Below are 20,794 nucleotides of genomic sequence, written 5' to 3' on the forward strand. Positions count from 1 at the left end.
TCTCAATGTCTCATGCCTTCTATTATTATTCATATTTATATAATAACAAAAAAAATCAGTAGCACTGTATGATATAAGTATCATGTATGGTGCAAACAAAGTATGCATGGGTGGTGGACCCGGCACAGATAGATATATATACGTGGCAGGCAGCATGGCACAGTTGGGCAGGGAGCCACGTGTGTGACCAGGTTGGTGTTGCCAGGCGCCCACGTGGGTGGTGGGCCCGGAAGCGTCGCTGCTGACCTGTTGTGTTGGGCCGGTGTGTGGTGTTGTATGTTGTGTCCCACCCAACGGAATCCCATCCCACGGCAGCCCAGCCATGTGTATATATGAGGAGAGCTTGCTGGCGCTGCTGCTCCTCCTCTCTCCTCTGCTTGCTCCGATTCCGATCCGTCGTTGACGATGGGTAGTAGGGGCCGCAGCAGCTACTACGGTAACGGTGGTGGCGTTGGATTCTTCGGATCATCGTCAGACCGCCTCCTCCACCCGGCGGCGACCCGCCATGACGACGTCTCTGCCTCCGCCGCCGCGGCCGACCACCTCGCCGACCTGGACGAGGAGGACGTCTGGTCGGCTGTCGCCACCAACGACAATAGACACCACCACCACCGGAACGGCGGCGCCCTGATGCAGCGTCGCCCAGCCTACGCCGGGGGCGGCCTGTCACTCGCGTTCGAGGCCTCGTCGCCGCCAGCGCGGCACTCGGCGCCGGTCAGCGTCCCCGAGTGGCCCGCCGCCACTTTGCCGGATGACGGCGGCTGCGGCGAGTGGGTGCCGCCGCACGAGTACCTGCAGCGGCGGTGGTGCGGAGGGGCGACGGCGTCGTCTGTGCTGGAGGGAGCCGGGCGGACGCTCAAGGGCCGCGACATCACACGCGTGCGCGACGCCGTCTGGAGCAAGACCGGATTCTTCGGCTAGTACATAAGCTTGCTAGCTAGGTGCATGCCATGACTGCTGTATGTGCTGGTGCTATTCTTCTTCAGTGTAATATATCGTCTGTCTCTTCCAAGAATTGAAGTAGCTAGCGGCACGGGCACTTATTTACTAAGCTTGCTAGCTAGGCGGATGCCATGCCTGCTGTGCTTGTGGTATTCTTCTTCAGTGTAATATATCGTCTGTCTCTTCCAAGAATTGAAGTAGCTAGCGGCAAAGGCACTTATTTACTAAGCAAATTAAAAGCGATATATAGATGCCCAACAAGAACAAAGTTTGTTAAACTTTGGTGGATTAAGGAAAAAAATATCTGATTTACTGTAGTAATTGGGTTACTCACCAAGGTTCATTCGTGCTATGCTGTTAGACGATGATCGATGAATACGCTTCACTCCCAGTCTCCCACCAGCAGTCCACATCATCCATTGCTAGGCTGTCGTCGTCCTATCCTTTCTGATGAATGCGACTGCCCTTTTGCCGTTTCGCAAGCATCTGCTCGTAGCAAACTACACTACCGGTCTTAATTTGAATTTTCTATGGCGACCTCTTTTTTATTAATTTAGATTCACAAATTTTAATTTGAATTTTCTATGGCCACCTCTTTTTTCTTTCTTTCTTTCTGGGAACCTTTTCCCTGATAGGAATTGAGGAGCGAGGAACCTACATAGCACAAGGTGGGCCGAACTGGCCCAACAACCAACTGACTTTACTTAGGGCCTATTCATGGAGATTTTTCAAAAGAAATTCAAATGAACTACATTCCTATATTCTCCTTACCTTACCTTATTTCCGAAAAAGAGGGACCAACCTTCTCTAAACTGAAGAGGTACAAAGTCCAATGCTTATGATCCGACAGATGTACTGATGCACTCTTATAGGATTACACAAATCATTAGCAGCGACGGAGGTAGCGGTGGGGCTGGGGGGTGGGGGGGGGGGGGGGGGGGGGGCTCTAGCCCCTTCTACCAATCCTAGGCACGTGGAGCCCTAAGCCCTCTCTTAAAATTTTATGCATATATGTATTAGGTAGGAGGGGCTAAGGTTAAGAGAAGATAAAAAACCCTATATTCTTTTGTTCAACCCCTCATAAAATTTTTTCTGGCTTCATCACTGATCATTAGGATGCTGATTTTGCCTACTGATGAATGTTGGGCCATGTGAATTGGATTTTGTATGAATGTAAATGGGCCATGTGAGTTAATTTTGTATGAGTGTAAGTGGGCCATGTGAATTGATTTTGTATGAATGTAAATGGGCCATGTGAGTTCATTTTGTATGAGTGTAAATGGGCCATGTGAATTGATTTTGTATGAGTGTAAAAGGGCCATGTGAATTTTATCAATTGTGATGATTGTTTTAAAAAGGATTAGGCATTGGTAATTGGGCTTGATTATAAATGTGATTAACAGGCATGGCCTACAATCTTAGAAACAAAAAAGGGCTTGGGCTACGACCGCGGAGGCGCAGGCTGGCTGGAGGAGCGGACCGACAATAGGAACCCCGGCTAAGGCAATTCTCTTAATTGGCCAAAGCTTGAAAGAAGAGGAGCCCAGCCGAGGCAGGGCCTACACCACAAGGTTCCCATCGGTCATGGACCCCGCTAAAAAGGGAATGCCCACGCAGGACCACCCTCCCCGCGTGAAAGGCACCCAAATACCCACGGAGAACTTGACTAGGCTTTCTTTCTTCACTACTATGAATATCCACTTCTATGACGATTAGCTTTCATCACTGAATGAGCTAAATTCGTCATAATTTCAGTTTGAGTTAAATACACTGGCGACCCTTGAACTTGTGGCCCTGTGTCACTTAGGTCCACGAACTCTGAAAACCAAAATTTAGACCCCTAAACTTGTTAAGTCGTGCACCGCAGGCCCATACCCTTTGAGAGGATGCTGACTAGGATAATTTTTTTTTACAAAAACCACCCTGCCATAGTTAACTTCTACCTTCATCATCAGCGCGGAGGCTGCAATGGCAGCGTTGGTGTACAGCAGCGACATGCTAAAGCTGGCCATGCTCGTGGGTAGCTCTATGTAGAAGAAGTCGATCTCCCCAATGACGCCGAACGCCTCGGCGAGCCCCACAAGCGCAAACTGCGGCACCAGCCAAAATGCCGAGATGGTGACCCCACACAGTGCTAGCCGCCGCCTCTGCGCGCCCCCTACCGACGCGCTGCTTCATGGTGAGCCCGCTCGAGCCGAGGCATCGGTCCATAGTATCAGCCTGCTTCACGGCGTGACTTCCCATGAAGCTGCTCCAACTGGTCCATCTGGTTCATGTCCAGGATGTGAATCGCCGACTTGAGCTGCTCCACTTGGTGCACCGTGCATAGCCTCGTCCTGTGGTGGCTGTGCTGCTCGGACACCGCCGTGTCGGAGCCATTGCGGCCACGTCCTCCTTGGTGCCATGTTGCAAGCATGCCTTGTTCAAGAGATTGAACGAACGAAGCTCAAACACCAACATGTTCGCCTCATCATACCATGTATATCCTTGAAACGCTGATTCTGCTTGCTGCATGTTGGGACGTGAGTGAGTGACATACCTCAGCTTGTCCGTGGGGACAGCAAGCTTGCAGTCCTTGAGGTGATGGTACATGCCATTGACATTGATGGTCTTATTCGGCAACCTCGCCCTATGGTTCTTGATCGCCTCGCCGACAGCGGAGCCTATCATGATGAACCGCCTTTTGCCCTTCTCCTTGATGGTAAATTGTAAAGGCCCAATCCAAGGACCAATTCAGTATCTCACTCGCCAAGACTGACAGAGGTGGTGAAGGACGCGTCGTCGAACCGGCCGCTTAACATCAGCGTGCTCGCGTCCGTCAGCCTTGCATCCGTCAGCAACGATGGCGTTGACGAGACATTGTGGCATAGCTCGGACTTCGTCTCTCCATGCAGCTCGACATCATTGACATCGAGTAGTGGTAGTTGCTGCTGCGTCGCGCGCCCGCCCTCCACGCAAGATGACTCCATGTTGCAATGTTGGCCACGTAGCTCAGGAAGAACGGTAGGTCCACGCTCCACGTCTTGCGCGAGCTTGGCATTGGCATCGGCTCAGACGTGGAGGTGAAGGACGCTTCGTCAAACCGGCTATTCAGCGTCCGCACGCTCACGTCCGTCAGCAACAATGGCATCAGTGAGACATTGTGGCACATCTCGGACTTTGTCGGCATGCAGCTCGGCAGCATCGACGTCTAAGTAGGGGCAGCAGCTGCCACTGCGCGGCGCGCCCGCCCTCAGTAGGTCGTCATCCACTTCCACTATCATGACGTTGTTCTCCTCAGCATGAGCCCTAGACGAGCGCCTGCATTCACCGGAGCATCAGGTTGGCCTGCTGTCGCACCAGCTAGCCCCTCAGCATCACCTGCAGCTTTACCATCCCTCACAGGGTGCACAGCTTGAGCAAGGATGACTAGAGGTAGAAGATAACTATGGTAGGGTGTTTTTTGCAAAAAAAAAAATTTCTAATAAGCACCTCTAGAAGGGGTATGGACTTACGGTGCATGACTTAACAAGTTCAGGGGGACAGATATAGGTTTTGAGAGTTTGTGGACCTAAGTGGCACAGGGTCACAAGTTTAAGGGCCGCTAGTGTATTTAACTCTTTCAGTTTTATGATGAATTTATGATGAAAAATAATTCGTCATAGAAATCACGTCATTCTTGCAATTCTATGATGATTCTAGAAAATCGTCATAGAATTGGATTGAGCTATGAAGAAAACTGATCGTCATAGAACTGCTTTGGCATGCGTGGCAGGGGGCAGCCACGCTGGCTGATGCTTTCATTGGAGATGCTTTCTACGTGTACATGCTATAGTCGGTTCCATTAGAGATGGTTCGGGTACGTGTCACCTTCTTATTGCACAACGTGGACATCTTTGGTTTTTGCACGTTTTAGGTTCTTACTAGACCACGTGTTAGGAACCTGTTGTTCCACATGTTAGTTTTCTATTAGCACACGCGTCGTGTTGCGGTTGGGTCACGTGTCACTTCTTCATTGGACCAAGTGTCGTATTTTTGTGGGTTCACATGGCGTGAGCACAATACCCCACGTGTCTTTCTTTTACTTGACCATGTGTCTCGATGATGTACGTATGCGTGTTAGTATTTTATTGGGCCACGTGTCGCGCCCTGAGCTACCCCATGTTTCTTTTTCTAATTTGACGACGTGGTAGGATGGATTTGTACCACATATTTTATTTATATTGGCCCATGTGCCATGTCGTGGCTGTTACACGTGTCAGATTCTTATTTAACAACGTGTCTGTGCCGAATCTACCATGTGCACACCAATCATTACATCAAAGAAAATGATTTTAGATCTACACTGCTGCACAAAATGACTACATGCATAATTATTGTCGACATAGAATTTTGTCCCGTACCGAGGACTCACGAGCAAGTCAGAATGGTCCACTCGATGGAGCTGGAGATCCGCCTAGCTTCAGCTCAGGGGTGGTCGATCCTACGCGCTCCTCCCGAGACGTGCCAGTCAATTTGACCCTATGATTGACAAGGAGAGAAAGTTTATCAGTAATTTAGGACAGAATATGCCGGTGTTATCAGACAGTCCTGCATGTGCGGCTCTGAGAGCTGATATAAAAGGAGATCGACTAAATAGTCGATTCCAGCATATTCATAAGAATAAATCAGTTAAAACTGATGAAGTTATGCAAGAAGAATAGGTTATCGTTCAGGATAAATATCATTATTTGGACAAATATTGGTCAATGGCAATAAGATGTCAACAGTAATTAGTTCATGCTAAGCCAATGACTGCGAGTAACCGAACCTCTTTTTATGTAAAAGAAATAGCTCATCATCATTCAACAATTTAATAAAGATAAATCTAATGAACATATTAGATCTCATCTATTGATGTGACCAGTGGGGCATGAGGCAGAATCATGCAGGCCGTAGAAACAACAATAGACTCGATGACCCTAACTCATTACTAATATCAGTGGGGCATGAGGCAGAATCATGCAGGCCGTAATATAATAATAAGATCATGGGGCTAACACATCTTTTAACCTATCTCTACTTCAACGATCTCGTGATACGAACTATTCGTGAAAGCGCTCGATATCGACTAAAACAGCCGATTCAGGCATAGAGCATAGTTAAGGTCATGCCTTTTCAGAAACAGATCTACAAAATAACGATCCCCAATCCACGGTGCTAACAGTGGGGTGTGAGGCAGAATCACATAGGCCGTGATAACGGGCCATGGAATAGTTTTCGCTAGCCAATAGATCTACTCAAGATCAAACATGCCTTAACCGCACGTTATGAACGATCAAGATTGATATAAAACAGCTGATAAAACATAACTCATCGTTTAAAGTGTAGATTAGATCAGTTTAGATTAGCAAACGATGGGTTAAAAAGAATATAAGGCCGATCTAGATCAATCCCAATCGGGCGAAGTGATATTGCTGTAATTAAATAAACAATGGAAGCAATAAGCAATATCGATAACTTAATGAATCTATCCGAAGGAACGCCACCCTTAGATAGAGCCGATAACTTGACCTTAATCTAGTTCGAGCAGTGGAGGTCGACCGGATCGATGTAGTCATACTTGAACTAGACAAGAGTCGATAACTAACTTATACCAGAGTCACAGTGGAGGTCAACCAGATCGATGCAGCCGTACGAATAGAGGTATAAGCCATGATAATACTTATAGACAAGTAGTGGAGGTCGACCAGATCGATGCAGCCGTACTTGCTGAAGAGCTCCCCGAGATCTACTCTACTCCTACTCCTAAGGGGTGGCCGAAGCCGAAAAAGTAAATAACTGGTATTTGATTGATTGTGTGTCCTTTACAATAGCATTGCTTTGATATTTATACCCGGGACCTGCGCATGACTCCTATCTAAGCACGACTCATCACAATCTTTGACCCTAGAGAAAACATCCCTAATTTAAGATAACTTAGACTCTAATCTTTCCCTTTTTGTAGAGTCCAACATGTCTTGTCCCAGCGCCGATCATAGCCTTTTTCGTTATCTGCTGGCGCTATCTGAAGAAAGCCGATCCCAGTTTTTTGCATTCGAATCAGCTGATACCATCCTACACGCGATTGATTCCTTGATGACATGATCTTGGGAGCTTTTAAGTCCCCGAGACTCTTCTTCCAAAATTTTGGTGTAAACACATGCCCCCCAATTTTGGGATAAAAGTAATTTTATTCCAAAATTATCATGTCTGTATCCCCGATTGGTCCACAGTCACGGGTAGAGAATCTTGATCTAGGGTCTACTGTTTGTCGCCGTCTATGTCAGCCCATGAGCCCATGCTTCAAAACTTTTACGAGAGCATCATTGCTTCATGGGCACTTAGATTTATCCTTCCAGGCCAGCTATAAAAATATCTATCCGACCCTAGCGAGAGCACTTCAGCAATTCAGCTATGTTTCTCTTCCATATGCCCCCTCGAGTGCTTTTGACTTCACTGGACCCTCCATCATCTATCTTTTTGCTATGAAGATCTTGAGCGGTTAGAAGAATTCTTGTGCATAGGGTGATTGTGTCTCCCATCTTAGCAACCTGTCGAGCAAGAGAATCAGCTACTGCGGTTAGAAGAATCCTTGTGATATCGCCTGGGTCTTCTCTCCATGCTCGCAGAGCTGTTCTAGTGTTTACAAGGACTAAAATGTGTGGACATCTTCCCCTTGTTTGCTCATTCAAATGCCCATTGGGAAAACCACAAGCTTCTTTCCAGCGGTTTCCCAGTCATCGAGAAATCTACTGGGCATCTATTAGGCAGGCGACTTCTCCCCTTCTCTGTGATAATTTGATTAATGGGCCGATGTGACTCGGTTTATGATGACTTTCGGCCCTATGGGGATTCAAACTTTCTTCAATCCAAAGAAACCTTGGTGGGCTGATTGCTGGTCAATGTAAATCTTTTGTATCCATCCCACGATATTCTGTAACTTGGGGAAGCAATAAGCTCAATATTGTTATCTCTTCATTATCTGATCCCCGAATTCCTAGAGCGTCGATCCATTTTCGTATCTAATTTCAATTTCACACCCCCGGCGAAATCTATCTCTTCGCTTTCCCAGGCTATATATACGGGCCATGGCTAGGGATTGAAAAACAACTCGTTTTGCCTCAAACCTTTCATATCCTTAGTATAGTTCCTGCTTTTCCATAGGATTGAGATCATGGAGAACAGCAAAAGGTTTGCTAAGGAGTCCCTCAATGGACCTACATCATTGTGTCAGTGCCTTCATCGTCAGTAGGGTACAACCCGTGATGCCCCCACTGCCTCAGGGGATAGGGCTGACTCTGTTCGGCCTTTAGGGTCCTCTTCATTAATAGTTCGTCGCCAGCTCCCTTGTTATCAAAGGAGGCGGGTTGACAATGACGATATGCTTGCCTCCATTGATCAGCATGGCCAGGGTCTCGCTAAATGTCTCTCCCTAGCAAAATCAACTCTGGCCATGGTTCAATATCGATCACCTCCTGAGGTCGATTTAGTGGAGGATAGGTTAGCCAAGGCTGAGGCTAGAATTATGGGTGAGATATCTGTCATGACCTTTGCTTCCTTTCAATTTTATCTTCAAGACCTTGATCATCTCCCCTTTGAATCTTTTTAGACTTGTCTGCCCAATTGGAGAGCCTTCGATTGGCTACGGAGCACGCGGCGGGATTCATCAATGCTAGAGGCACCGTCCTAGTGGTTCGCCTGCACGACATCCCGAACCTTGTTAGGGAGGTCGCTTTGCATGGCATTTGCCATGGTGCCGCCATGGCGTTGGCTTCTGTGTAAGCCCATTCTGGCCACGAACTTTAGTTCCTTCCCTATGGTTTTCCAGCCACGGTGCACCCTATGGATTATGAATGCCTGATTGAGGATTTCTTCAGTGCTGCTAACTCCATAGCCTTTATCTCCCAGGCCAATGATATAATAGCCAAAGTGTTTTCCGGCCCGTAGTTTGTAATAGGTGATATTAGCAAACAATTTCTCCGTCTTGAGTGTTTTTTCTTTTATTTTGTATTCCACATTATACACATCACTTCGTCCATGTTTGCTTTGCTCCTGTAGGCGACACACATTGTACCGGCTTTTACCCCTTTGGGTTTATTTTCGCACTAGAAGCGACACCCCTCTGGTATCAGCTATTAGAGCCAACAACCAAGCAAATTGGTTGTCCAATACTAATCCAAATGCTAGGGTAATATTCATTCAAATATTCCCCATTTGATTGCTCTACTGAATTCTTCTTCTCCTCTCAGTGTCTCCAAAATGTAAGTATTACCAGGCGCACAATGTTTGATCCAATAAGGTCTCTCCCAATTAGGCGACCATACCAGCTCTCTTGCTATTGGCCATCAAGGGTAATCCATCCCTAGCTTTCTCTGGAGTCTTATTGCCATTGATCGTCATAGGTCCATCCTGGCCCAAATACCTGGATCAGCCGAAGAAGGCAAACAACAGACCACGAGAGCTGATGCTATTCGGCTAGAAGTGTTGAGAGAGATCCATGATGTTCTAGACTTGAAATCTGCATGTCAATGCGTATCTTGTGTAGAATCGATCATACTCTCTGTTTTTTAATTGCGCTTCTTATTTTGGCTAAAGAGCCGATTTGATACAGCCGATCCCAGACTTCTAATCTTAATCTAATTAAGTCTAAAAACACAACCTTCATTAAGCGAATCCCTCGATCTTCTGCCCTTAATTACTTAGCGTTGTATTCTCTTCGGCATTGGTGTCCGCCCCTTCGTCTCATGTCTTCAAATACCAGATGAGGGCTTCGGCCTCAAACACATCTCCATCCGCAACTGTTCCTTTGCTTTCCTCCGCCTACCAAAACCCTGTAGCAGTTTTCTTTCTCCCTTCCGTAGATCCAATCATTCTTCATGGCTGGCAAGGACAACCGAGGCAAGCGCGCGGTGGAGGAGATCCCGAAGGAGACCATGCCGATGAACCAGCGTCTCCGACGCATGAGGTGAGATTGACATTTCCTGTTTATGACGATGAACTATTCTGACTCGCCTATAGGTTTGTTATAAATGATAGTCTTTGTCCTCTCCCTAGGGCTAACAAGCCTTCTGACGTTGCATCTTCCGTGCTAGCTTCGTCGTCGGATTCTTCCAACTCGTATAATGGCGATGATGCCCGGCGCTTCTTCCGAGAATGGAGGGTAGCTGAGGACCATTATTTCGAGGTGATTTAGAAAAATGGCCAGCTTGAGATCCATCTAGGGGTCTTCCTGTTGATGCAAAAGTGGATCTGCAAACACAAAGGGCTAATACCCGAATCGATATCCAAAGCGTGCCAGTCGATTTGACCTGCTAATCGACAAGGATGAAGATACGAACACTTTGGTCCTGACAACAGCGATACGCCCAGAAGTCACGGCCAAGAGGTGCTCACGCGGAACTCAAGAATCGCCGAAGGTCGTACTAAAATGATGCAGCTCGCCGAATCAATGAGAACTCGTAAAAAAGGGAAAATATGCAAATTGACGAAGTCGCTGAAAAGTAAGTAGATGCGAATAGGAGTAAAAATTGGTTTTGATACTGATTGATGTTATTCTCTATTACATTGCCCCTTACTCCATATTTATACCCTGATCTAAAGAGACACAACCAAACACAACTAGGACACCAATCCCATATCTAAGGAACACGTGACTCTTACATGAATCATACCCTAACAAATATAGAAAAGGAAATCAACTCCTATCTATTTCCCTGTCCGCCTCAATTACGATGGAAACCTCACCGTCCTCTTTTCCATCGGCATACTCCCTATTTCATCGGCAGTAGTCTTCAAGTCTTCTTTCATCGGCATACTCCTTGTTTCATCGGCAGTAGTCTTCAAGCCTCCCTTCATCGGCATCGACAATAATACCTCCAACCTCATCGGCAACGCCCGAGTCCAAATCAACCTTTCCATCGACCATCACCAGCTATCGGCAACCATCTTTTCAAACTGGCTTTCATCAGCTATCAAAGTATTCAATAACTTTCCCCTTGCCGATTAGTCCACTCCGATTATTTTGACACGTGCAAAAAACGGTGTCAACACATGCCCCCCAATTTCGGAGTATAAAACCATTAATGCTCCGAAATTTACTCCAGGTAACGCTTGCCTTTGCCCGATTACCGTAACTCATTCTCCAAGCCAAAACTTGATTTGTTATCAAATCCAATCAAATCCAATCTTAATTCACGCACTTCAGTAAATATCGCACAATCGCCAACCACTCTTGCCTTGATTATGGTTAAAATACCAAAACAATAACCCATCGGCAAGATCTTAACATGATAATGCTGCCATTTTCAGAATTAAAATATCATGTATCGATATCCCTTCCAAGTCATGATTACTTGTTATCAACTCATCTGTACAATCCCCTGATTATCGCGCGAACAGTTACCATATCCCTCTGAACCGCCTTGACCTATATGCGCGCGACATAGAGATAAGTCCAAAATACCCTTATTCTGGGCGGCTTATAAATAGATTTCTCCGGAACCCTCATTTTCTATCTTCAGCCTCCAATCCTTGGCATTCTCTCTCTCCGGCGGCGACTCCGACGAACAACCGCGCGACCTCAACCAACAAGAACCCTTCTCCGGCGCTAACTTCAAGTTTCCGGCTCGTACCTTCACCTTCCTCAAGACAATGGCCATCAACTTCGACGTCCCCGCGGTTTGCTCCACTTCCATTACCTTTTACTTTGATCTTTCTGCAAATTCATTCAGTTGGTGATTTTTCCTTTCTTCTGTCTTCTGGATTCCATAACCTTAGGAACTGCGCAACAAATTAATTATCCCAACCGATCAGCCGCACGTCCAATGCCTTGGACCAATGGGCAACCCAGATCCAACCGATCTGATCAATGCAGAGGTTAACAGAATCCCCTTTAGAGCCCAAAATTTCTCTCTGAATTTGTGGAAAGACACATTCCGATCTTGGCCCAAAACCACCAAAGGGTGGAAAGATTGGTACTTGAGGGTTAATAGATCGATGCAAGTATACTGGGCAGAACGAAGGCTAGACCAATGCATCAGGCTCTCTATTGCCGATATGCAGAAAAATGAATCAATGATAATTGCAGCTGCTTATTTTTGGTCAGACACAACCAATACTTTTATGTTTGGACATGGCCCAGCTACTCCTACTCTTGCCGATGTCCACATGCTTACTGGCTTGGACATCTCAACTGCCGATGAAGGCTCCATCTATGGTAGAAAGTCTGAATATAGGGTAAATACCCGCAACATCGGCGGTTGGACAGGATATATTCAAGAATACCAGAAAACCGGGACACTTAGCCAGAGGGAACACGCCACATTCCTGAATATGTGGTTAGAAAAATTTATCTTCTGTGGTCGATCAGTAGGACCAACCAACGCCTTCCTCCCTGCAGCTGAACTTTTGGCTAATGGCGTAAGGTTTCCTCTTGGCCGATACCTTCTGAGCTCCACTTATCATCTTCTTCATCAAGTGTCTCAGAAACTTTTGCTTGGCGAACCCATCGGCAACCTGGGAGGCCCGTGGTGGTTTATCAACATGTGGCTGAATGCCCATATGCACAAACGTTTGCAATGGGACTTTTTCGCTCAACAATTCCCACGAGAAATTGCTGAAGACTATGTGCTCGGGGATGATGAATCGGCAACACGCTCACCCCTCAATTTTGGTGAAGCCATAATTGTCCTTCCTGGAACAGAAGCCAACGAAGACCAAATCGGCAGATTCTTTCAAAGCTTCTACAATGGTCTTTCTCGTGATCATAGGGCCTGGGTGCCTTATATCGACGAAGAAAACAGATTCCCCCTTCTTTTCAACTTTGCCGATGACACTCTGAATCAAGATAATGAGCTCATGATGGCTATCATCACTCCCAGGGCAATTCCAGTAAACACATTCGGCAGTAGGAAAAACACCAACATTACATATGAATTTTACAACCCATCGACAGTATCCCGCCAATTGGCTTTTGGGCAACTGCCAATCAAACTCTGCTTTGCCGATGTGATCAAACCCAGGGAAACAATCACCTGCGGAACAGACTGGAACAAGGTAGTACAACTCTCCCCCGATGCCGATACTACAGATGTTGATATATCCACCTGGACACCAATATCTTTCATCACCGAGTCATATAAGCAATGGTGGCGAGAGTGGAAAGAACAACTGTTCGCAACTTCTGCTCACACATATCGGCACATGATCGACCCTGAATATGCCATCCCTGATGACGCGGTAAGTTTCCTTTAACTCCCTTCTGCTTTTCCCTTCATATATCAGTAACTGATTCTCTTGTAACAGGTTAACAACCTAGCACCATCGGTGAGCAAAAGTGGGAAACCCTTCAATCTCCGGCCTGTTTCCCCAACATCGCCGATCGGCTACAACGCTCCCACCTTAGCCGCTTTGACCCACCAGAAGATTCGTACCAAGACCATCACTTCTAAGTCCAAATTGGCCACATCCAGGGCTACTCCATCGGCCGCTGCTACAACCTTGGTCAAAGCCTTTAAGGTAACAACCTTGTTTATTTTCACTTATGCCGATCACAAACTGTATTAACCTTAATCATCAGGGGGTAAGAGCTGCTACTGGATCATCATCAGCAATTCCACCGATATCAAGCACCACTCCTTCAGAGGTAGCTTCTTGACTTTACATTTTATCTGTTAAATATCATATCTTACACTTGTTTTGCAGCAACAATTGGGTACATCGGCAAACGTACCAGATGTCCAAGCTTCACAACCAACAAGTGTCGATGCCCCCCAGCCAATCGTTGCCGATGCTCAAGCAAAGCGCAAAGCTTCAACAGATACTGAAGCACAGCCAAAACGACAAAGGTCTATGCCGATCCCTACATCTGCCCCAATGTCTTCGGTCATCATACCTCAAGAGCCCACCACCGATGAAGTCACAGAGGATATCCCATCGGCAAGCTCAGCCGATCCCCCACACGACATACTCCAGGTTGCCTCCTCCAGTCAAGCACAGGAAATTGCCTTGAAACAGGTAAACCAATCAGCCCATCTGATTTTACAATACTCATACTTACCCCTAACTGATCTCCTTTTCTCTCCCTCAGGAACAAGATTCCCCGAACAGCTTATTTTCCTTTGCCATTGACATTTCTGACGACGATGGAGAGGAGACAAGTTCTTCTCTTGCACTGGGAACAATATCGGCAGAGACTAAATCCAAGTTGGAAACCCTCCTGAACTTGCTACAGCAAGGAACCACCCAACTGGTAGATGATTCGGACCCCGCAAAGGCAATTTTCAAAACAATTCGTGGCCAGGTCCCTGCCGATGTTGAAGAAATACTCTTCCCAGCAGCTCACTTAGAAAGCCACCAACTGCAATATCAACGGGCTGCTCAGCGCATTGCCGATAGAGCAGCTCAAGCTCAACTTAAAGAAGAGATGCTACAACTGAAACAAATCGCTGATGAGAAGCACAAAGGCATCGTCAACTTGCAGACTTCAGGTGCTGCACTTAAGCAGAAAATCTTGGATCTATCAGCAAGGAAGGTAGCTCTATTGGCTGAATTGAAAGAAATCGACGCAGCCTTAACTCATGCTCAACAAGAAGAAAGCCAGCTACCCAATGCCGTCAAAGCCCTTCAGCAAGAAAGAGATATCCAAGCTCGCAAAGCTTTAGCCATGAAGAAAAAACTCAAGCCTGTGGAGGGTGCTGCCGATGACGATATCAAAGAAATGGAGGAAGCCGACCAGATTCGCCTGCGTGCGATATTAGCTATCCAATCCTTGTTGAACGTGTAATCTTATTTATTGTATCGGCACTTTATGAGACATTGACACCCTTGCATAATTCTAGCCGATAGTACTGTTATCGGCACTTATACTTTTATGCATCTGTCCAGATACTAGGGTAATATCTCTTTAAATATTTTCCATTTAACGCTCTGGGAAACACAACCCCTTCGAGGGTTTCTAAAATATATGCATTACCAGGAATAGACTGATTTATCCGATATGGACCTTCCCAATTAGGAGACCACTTTCCAAACTTTGAACTTTTAGTCCCAATCGGTAAAATCAACTTCCAGACCAGATCTCCATCGGCAAACTCTTTTACTTTCACCTTCTTGTCATACCATCTAACTACTCTTTTCTTATTTTCTTCGATACTAACTAAAGCCCTTAACCGATGACCCGCCACATCTTCCAACTCATCCTTCATAAGAGTATTATAATCATCGGCTGTCAGCTGATTTTGAGAACGTATTCGTCTAGAGCCAACCTTAATTTCCCAAGGCAATACTGCATCGTGTCCATATACTAACTGATAAGGCGTTACTTTGGTTGCACCATGACATGACATCCGATATGACCACAAGGCTTCATTTAATACTGTATGCCACCTCCTAGGATTTTCTTCAATTTTGCGCTTAATGAGTTTGATGATCCCTTTGTTAGAAGCCTCAGCTTGACCATTAGCTTGAGCATAATATGGAGAAGAATTTAAAATTTTAATTCCCATACCTACAGCAAACTCATCAAATTCTCCTGATGTAAACATAGTACCCTGATCGGTAGTGATAGTCTGAGGAATACCAAATCGGTAAACAATATGCTCTTTCACAAAATCAATCATATTGACCGATGTCACCCTTTTTAAAGGAATTGCCTCAACCCACTTTGTGAAATAATCGGTAGCAACCAGAATAAATTTATGTCCCTTACTCGATGGCGGATAAATCTGACCAATGAGATCAATAGCCCATCCCCGGAACGGCCATGGTTTGATTATAGGATTCATAGCCGATGCAGGCGCTCTTTGAATATTACCAAACTTTTGACACCCCTGGCACCCCTTAAAATATTTAAAACAATCCTCCAGAATAGTCGGCCAATAGTACCCATTCCTTCTGATCATCCATTTCATCTTGAAAGCCGATTGATGTGCCCCACACACTCCTTCATGAATTTCACCCATCAAGCTTTTCGATTCATCATTGCTAACACATCTGAGTAAAACTCCATCTATAGTTCGATAATATAACTCATCATCGAGGAGCACATATTTGGTAGCTTGGAACCTTATACGTCTCTCAACCTTTCTATATGGATCTTTTAAATAATCGACAATCTCTTTCCTCCAGTCATCGGTATCAACTGCCGATGTTAGCACTTCCTGAATAGGCTGATACCCTGAAGCATGCTGAGCTAGTCGATTAGCTTCCTCATTATGCAATCGAGAGATATGTTCAAGACGAAAATCTCTAAATCCTTTCAACAATTGCAAACATCTTTCATAATACGAAATCAAAGCTTCACTTCGGCATTCATAAATTCCAGCCAACTGATTTATAACTAGCATAGAATCACCAAAGATTTCAACAACATCGGCACGTATCTCCTTTAACAATTCTAACCCTTTTATCAAGGCTTGGTATTCAGCTTGATTGTTTGTCGCTGTAGCAACAATCGGCAATGAAAACTCATACTTCTTTCCCTGAGGTGAAATTAACACAATGCCGATACCTGCTCCTTCACCACATGTGGACCCATCGAAGAAAAGTGTCCAGGGAGCAATCCCCAGAGAATCCACCGTATTACAATGCTGAGTGACAAAATCAGCCATCACTTGCCCTTTAACTGCCTTAGTTGATCTGTAGCGTAGTTCAAATTCTGACAATGCTAAAATCCATTTGCCGATTCTACCACTTAATATCGGCATCGACAGCATATATTTGACCACATCGTCTTTGCATATGACCGTACATTCGGCAGATAACAAATAATGCCTTAATTTGACACAAGAAAAGTATAAGCACAGACACAATTTCTCGATAGCCGAATACCTCGTCTCAGCATCCACTAATCTTCTGCTCAAATAATAAATAACACGTTCTTTCCCTTCAAATTCTTGAATAAGAGCTGAACCGATAACTGTATCATCAGCTGACAAATATAACCTGAAAGGCTTCCCATGTTGAGGTGGAACTAGCACTGGAGGATTTGATAAATATTTCTTAATTTCATCAAGGGCTAATTGCTGTTCAACTCCCCATACAAACTCCTGATCAGCTTTCAATTTAAGTAGTGGGCTGAAAGCCTTGATCTTACCCGACAGATTAGATATGAATCTTCTAATGAAATTAATCTTACCGATCAAAGATTGCAATTCAGTCTTATTGGCAGGAGCAATTACCTTGTTAATTGCATCAATAGACTTCCTACTGATTTCAATGCCCCGCTGATGCACCATAAAACCCAAGAATTGTCCTACCGATACACCGAATGCACATTTATTAGGATTCATCTTCAATCCATGCTTCCTTGTGCACTCCAGTATTTTTCGCAGATCGGCTAAATGTGCTGTGATATCTCCAGACTTAATCACTACATCATCAATGTAGATCTCCACTAATGTGCCGATGTACTCATGAAAAATAAAGTTCATAGCCCTTTGATAAGTAGCACCGGCATTTTTCAAACCAAACGTCATGACTATCCACTCGAACAACCCCACATGCCCTGGACATCTGAAAGCAGTCTTGGGAATATCTTCCTCAGCCATGAATATTTGATTGTAACCTGCATTACCATCCATGAAGCTGATAATTTGGTGTCCAGCCGCAGCATCAATCAACAAATCAGCAATCGGCATTGGATAGCCATCCATCGGTGTGGCTTTGTTGAGATTCCTGAAATCAATACAGACACGAAGTTTTCCATTTTTCTTATAAACAGGAACCACATTAGAGATCCACTCTGCGTATCGACATTGCCGAATAAACTTTGCTTCAATTAATTTAGTTATTTCGGCCTTAATGTCAGGAAGTACATTAGGGTTGCATCGGCGCGCTGGCTGCTGATGTGGCCGAAATCCAGATTTGATAGGTAACCGATGTTCAACTATCGATCGGTCTAATCCAGGCATCTCAGTATAATCCCAAGCAAAACAATCTTTATATTCTTTTAACAAATCTGTTATTCGCTGCTTACACTTGGAATCTAACTTAGCACTAATAAAAGTAGGTCTTGACCTACCACCACCACCGATATCTACTTCTACTAAATCATCTGCCGATGTGAACCCTTGACCTAATTTTCCATCATCGGCAAACCTATCCATTAAAACTCTTCTTCAGAACCGACTGCTTGGATCGGTGGAATTTCATAATCAGCAACTCTAAGGAACTCTTTTTCCCAAGCTTCTCCTGATATGCATTTAGTTCGCTCATAAGTATCTGATTCTGCCGATGCAATGATATAAGAAGAATCACCAGGGACGACCTCAATCTTATCCCCAATCCACTGTACGAGGCATTGATGCATTGTAGAAGGAACACAACAATTAGCATGAATCCAATCCCTCCCTAGAAGCAAATTATATGCACCCTTGCCGTTGATAACAAAGAACGTTGTTGGCAAGGTTTTGCTGCCGATGGTCAATTCAACGCACACTGCCCCTTTAGCTGGTGACACATTGCCTTCAAAATCTTTCAACATCATATCGGTTTTGGTCAAGTCTTGATCTCCTTTACCAAGTTTCCGATACATCATGTAAGGCATAATATTAATCGCAGCCCCTCCATCAATAAGTACCTTAGACACAGGCTGCCCATCAACTCTGCCCTTCACAAATAAAGCCTTAAGATGCTGTCTCTCGTCATCGGTAGGTTTCTCAAAAATAGCCATCATTGGATCTAGTGTTAGCTGAGCTACTTGATTAGAGAGAACAACTTCTTCCTCATTATCGGATAGTGCCAGAAACTCCATCGGCAACATGAATACCATATTAACATCTGCCGATGGACCCTTATTTTTGTGTTTCACCTGCCACTGCTGATGACCAGACCTTTCATTGGAGGAATTTTCCTCTTGGTATAAATCCTCCTGAAGCTCACGTTGCATCCTCCTTCTCTGCGTCTTTGTCAAACCCTCTGGGCACCATCGAGGAAACTTGGTTTTCCAAACCGGCTGATAACAAGTCCTAGTTGGTTCTACACGACGTATATTAGGGTCCCTGTAGAATATTTCCTCATCGGGAACTCTTGCGTTTGCCATCTCCTCAAGCTCCTCTTGATTCCTTGGAAAATATCCAGCGCGTTTACCAAGCCTCTCATGTACACTAAGTCTGCCCCCCAGCCGATCATGCACTGATGCTCTGCCTCTGATCGGCTCGTTGATAGACAAACCCTGACTACCACGTTGAAACCTCCTTTCTGAACGATTGACTCCGTAATAACCATTACACTCAGGGCAATTTTCAACAGTTGGCAATTTAATACCTTCTTCCCAGTAATGGATGAAAAACGGACATCTCCAATGATCTTTATGTCGATTCCATTCTTCCTGACGTCTCATTTCTTGCTGTTGTCGGTATCGGTCATTACGTTGACGCCAACCCTCCTGTTGCCTTCGATGAGTAATCACAATGCCAGGTCGAGGAGGATTTTTGGAACTACTGCTTTCTCCTAGCAAACCCTTACTCTTTGCATCATCGGTAGTTATCCGATGTTGGGGGTCCACTGACGCGTTTTTCTCAGCAGCCTCTGACGTCAATACCTTGGTCTTTCCTTTGGCATCCAACATATTTGCTGGAAAAGGGTGTTGATCAATTTTCATCGGCTTCTGGGCCTTAGAAGTACCAAACTTAATTCTCCCAGATTCAATAGCCGATTGTAACTGTTGCCTGAATACCTTGCACTCATTTGTACTGTGTGAAGTTGCATTGTGCCATTTGCAGTACAAAATCTTCTTCAACTCTTCTGCCGATGGGATCACATGATTAGGTGACAACTTAATTTGGCCCTCTTGAAGCAGAAGATCAAATATTTTATCGGCCTTGGTGATATCAAAGGTAAACTTTTCTGGCTCTTTTTGACCAAAGGGACATGATATCGGCTTTTTATTCTTAACCCACTCAGCTAAGCCGATAACTGGTTCTTCATCAGAGTCAGAATCTCCTACTTCTTCAACAAATGATACCTTTTTACTCCAGTTCTTTTTAGGTTCAAAAACCCTAGTATCTTGATCAGAGATCCTTTGCACAAGATGACTGAGGCTTTCAAACTCCTGAGAAGCATATCTGTCTTTAAGATGTGGCAATAACCCTTGAAAAGCCAGATCGGCAAGCTGCCGATCATCCAGCACCAGGCTGTAGCACTTATTTTTTACATCCCGTAGCCTTTGTACAAAGTTCTCTACCAATTCATCATTACGCTGTCTCAATTTTACTAAATCGGTAAGCTTCTTTTCATGGATTCCAGCAAAGAAGTACTTATGGAACTGTTTTTCTAGATCAACCCAAGTAATAATAGAATTTGGTGGTAATGAAATAAACCATGTAAATGCTGATCCAGACAAAGATGATGAAAATAATCGAACTCTTAATTCATCTCTGTTAGCTGCCTCTCCACATTGAATAATGAAGCGGTTGATATGTTCCATTGTTGATGTATCATCTTGCCCAGAGAATTTAGTGAAATCCGATACCTTGTACCGATTTGGGAGAGGAATTAAATCGTATGCAGGAGGGTATGGAGTCCGATAAGAATAAGTATTGACCTTGGGCTTTATCCCAAACTGATCCTTCATAATTTCTGCTATCTTATCGGCCCAAAAAGCATCAGCCTCCTGCTGACGAACTGGTTGAATTTCTACAGGAGGTGCCTGCTGACATCCCTCCACATATCTTTGTAGCCCACGATCTCCAGCAATCGGCATATTTGTCGTTACTTGTGGCCCATTAGCCTGTTGGAAAGGATTCATCGGCTGGGCTGCCGATGCTTGATTCTGGAAACCAGCTTGCATAATGACCTTGTTGAATCCCTGCAACCTGCTGATTTCGCTGAACTGTATGTTGAACAGGTAACT

The 20,794-nt window shown here is 45.0% G+C and overlaps 1 protein-coding gene across 1 annotated transcript; it reads left to right on the top strand.

The window, feature by feature from the left end:
• Nucleotides 1-316: 316 nt before the first annotated feature.
• On the top strand, nucleotides 317-1,134 carry LOC136544953 (protein S40-5-like). The gene has a single exon (XM_066537011.1). The coding sequence runs from the start codon at nucleotides 406-408 to the stop codon at nucleotides 919-921; it is 516 nt and encodes a 171-aa protein (XP_066393108.1). The 5' UTR covers nucleotides 317-405; the 3' UTR covers nucleotides 922-1,134.
• The last annotated feature ends 19,660 nt before the right edge of the window (nucleotides 1,135-20,794 follow it).

This window comes from Miscanthus floridulus, chromosome 3 (assembly GCF_019320115.1).
Source record: "Miscanthus floridulus cultivar M001 chromosome 3, ASM1932011v1, whole genome shotgun sequence".
Lineage (NCBI taxonomy): Eukaryota > Viridiplantae > Streptophyta > Magnoliopsida > Poales > Poaceae > Miscanthus > Miscanthus floridulus.

Bases quoted from the DNA above. Each gene is read 5' to 3' on its own strand.
- LOC136544953 (XM_066537011.1), top strand. From the start codon at position 406: ATGGGTAGTAGGGGCCGCAGCAGCTACTACGGTAACGGTGGTGGCGTT.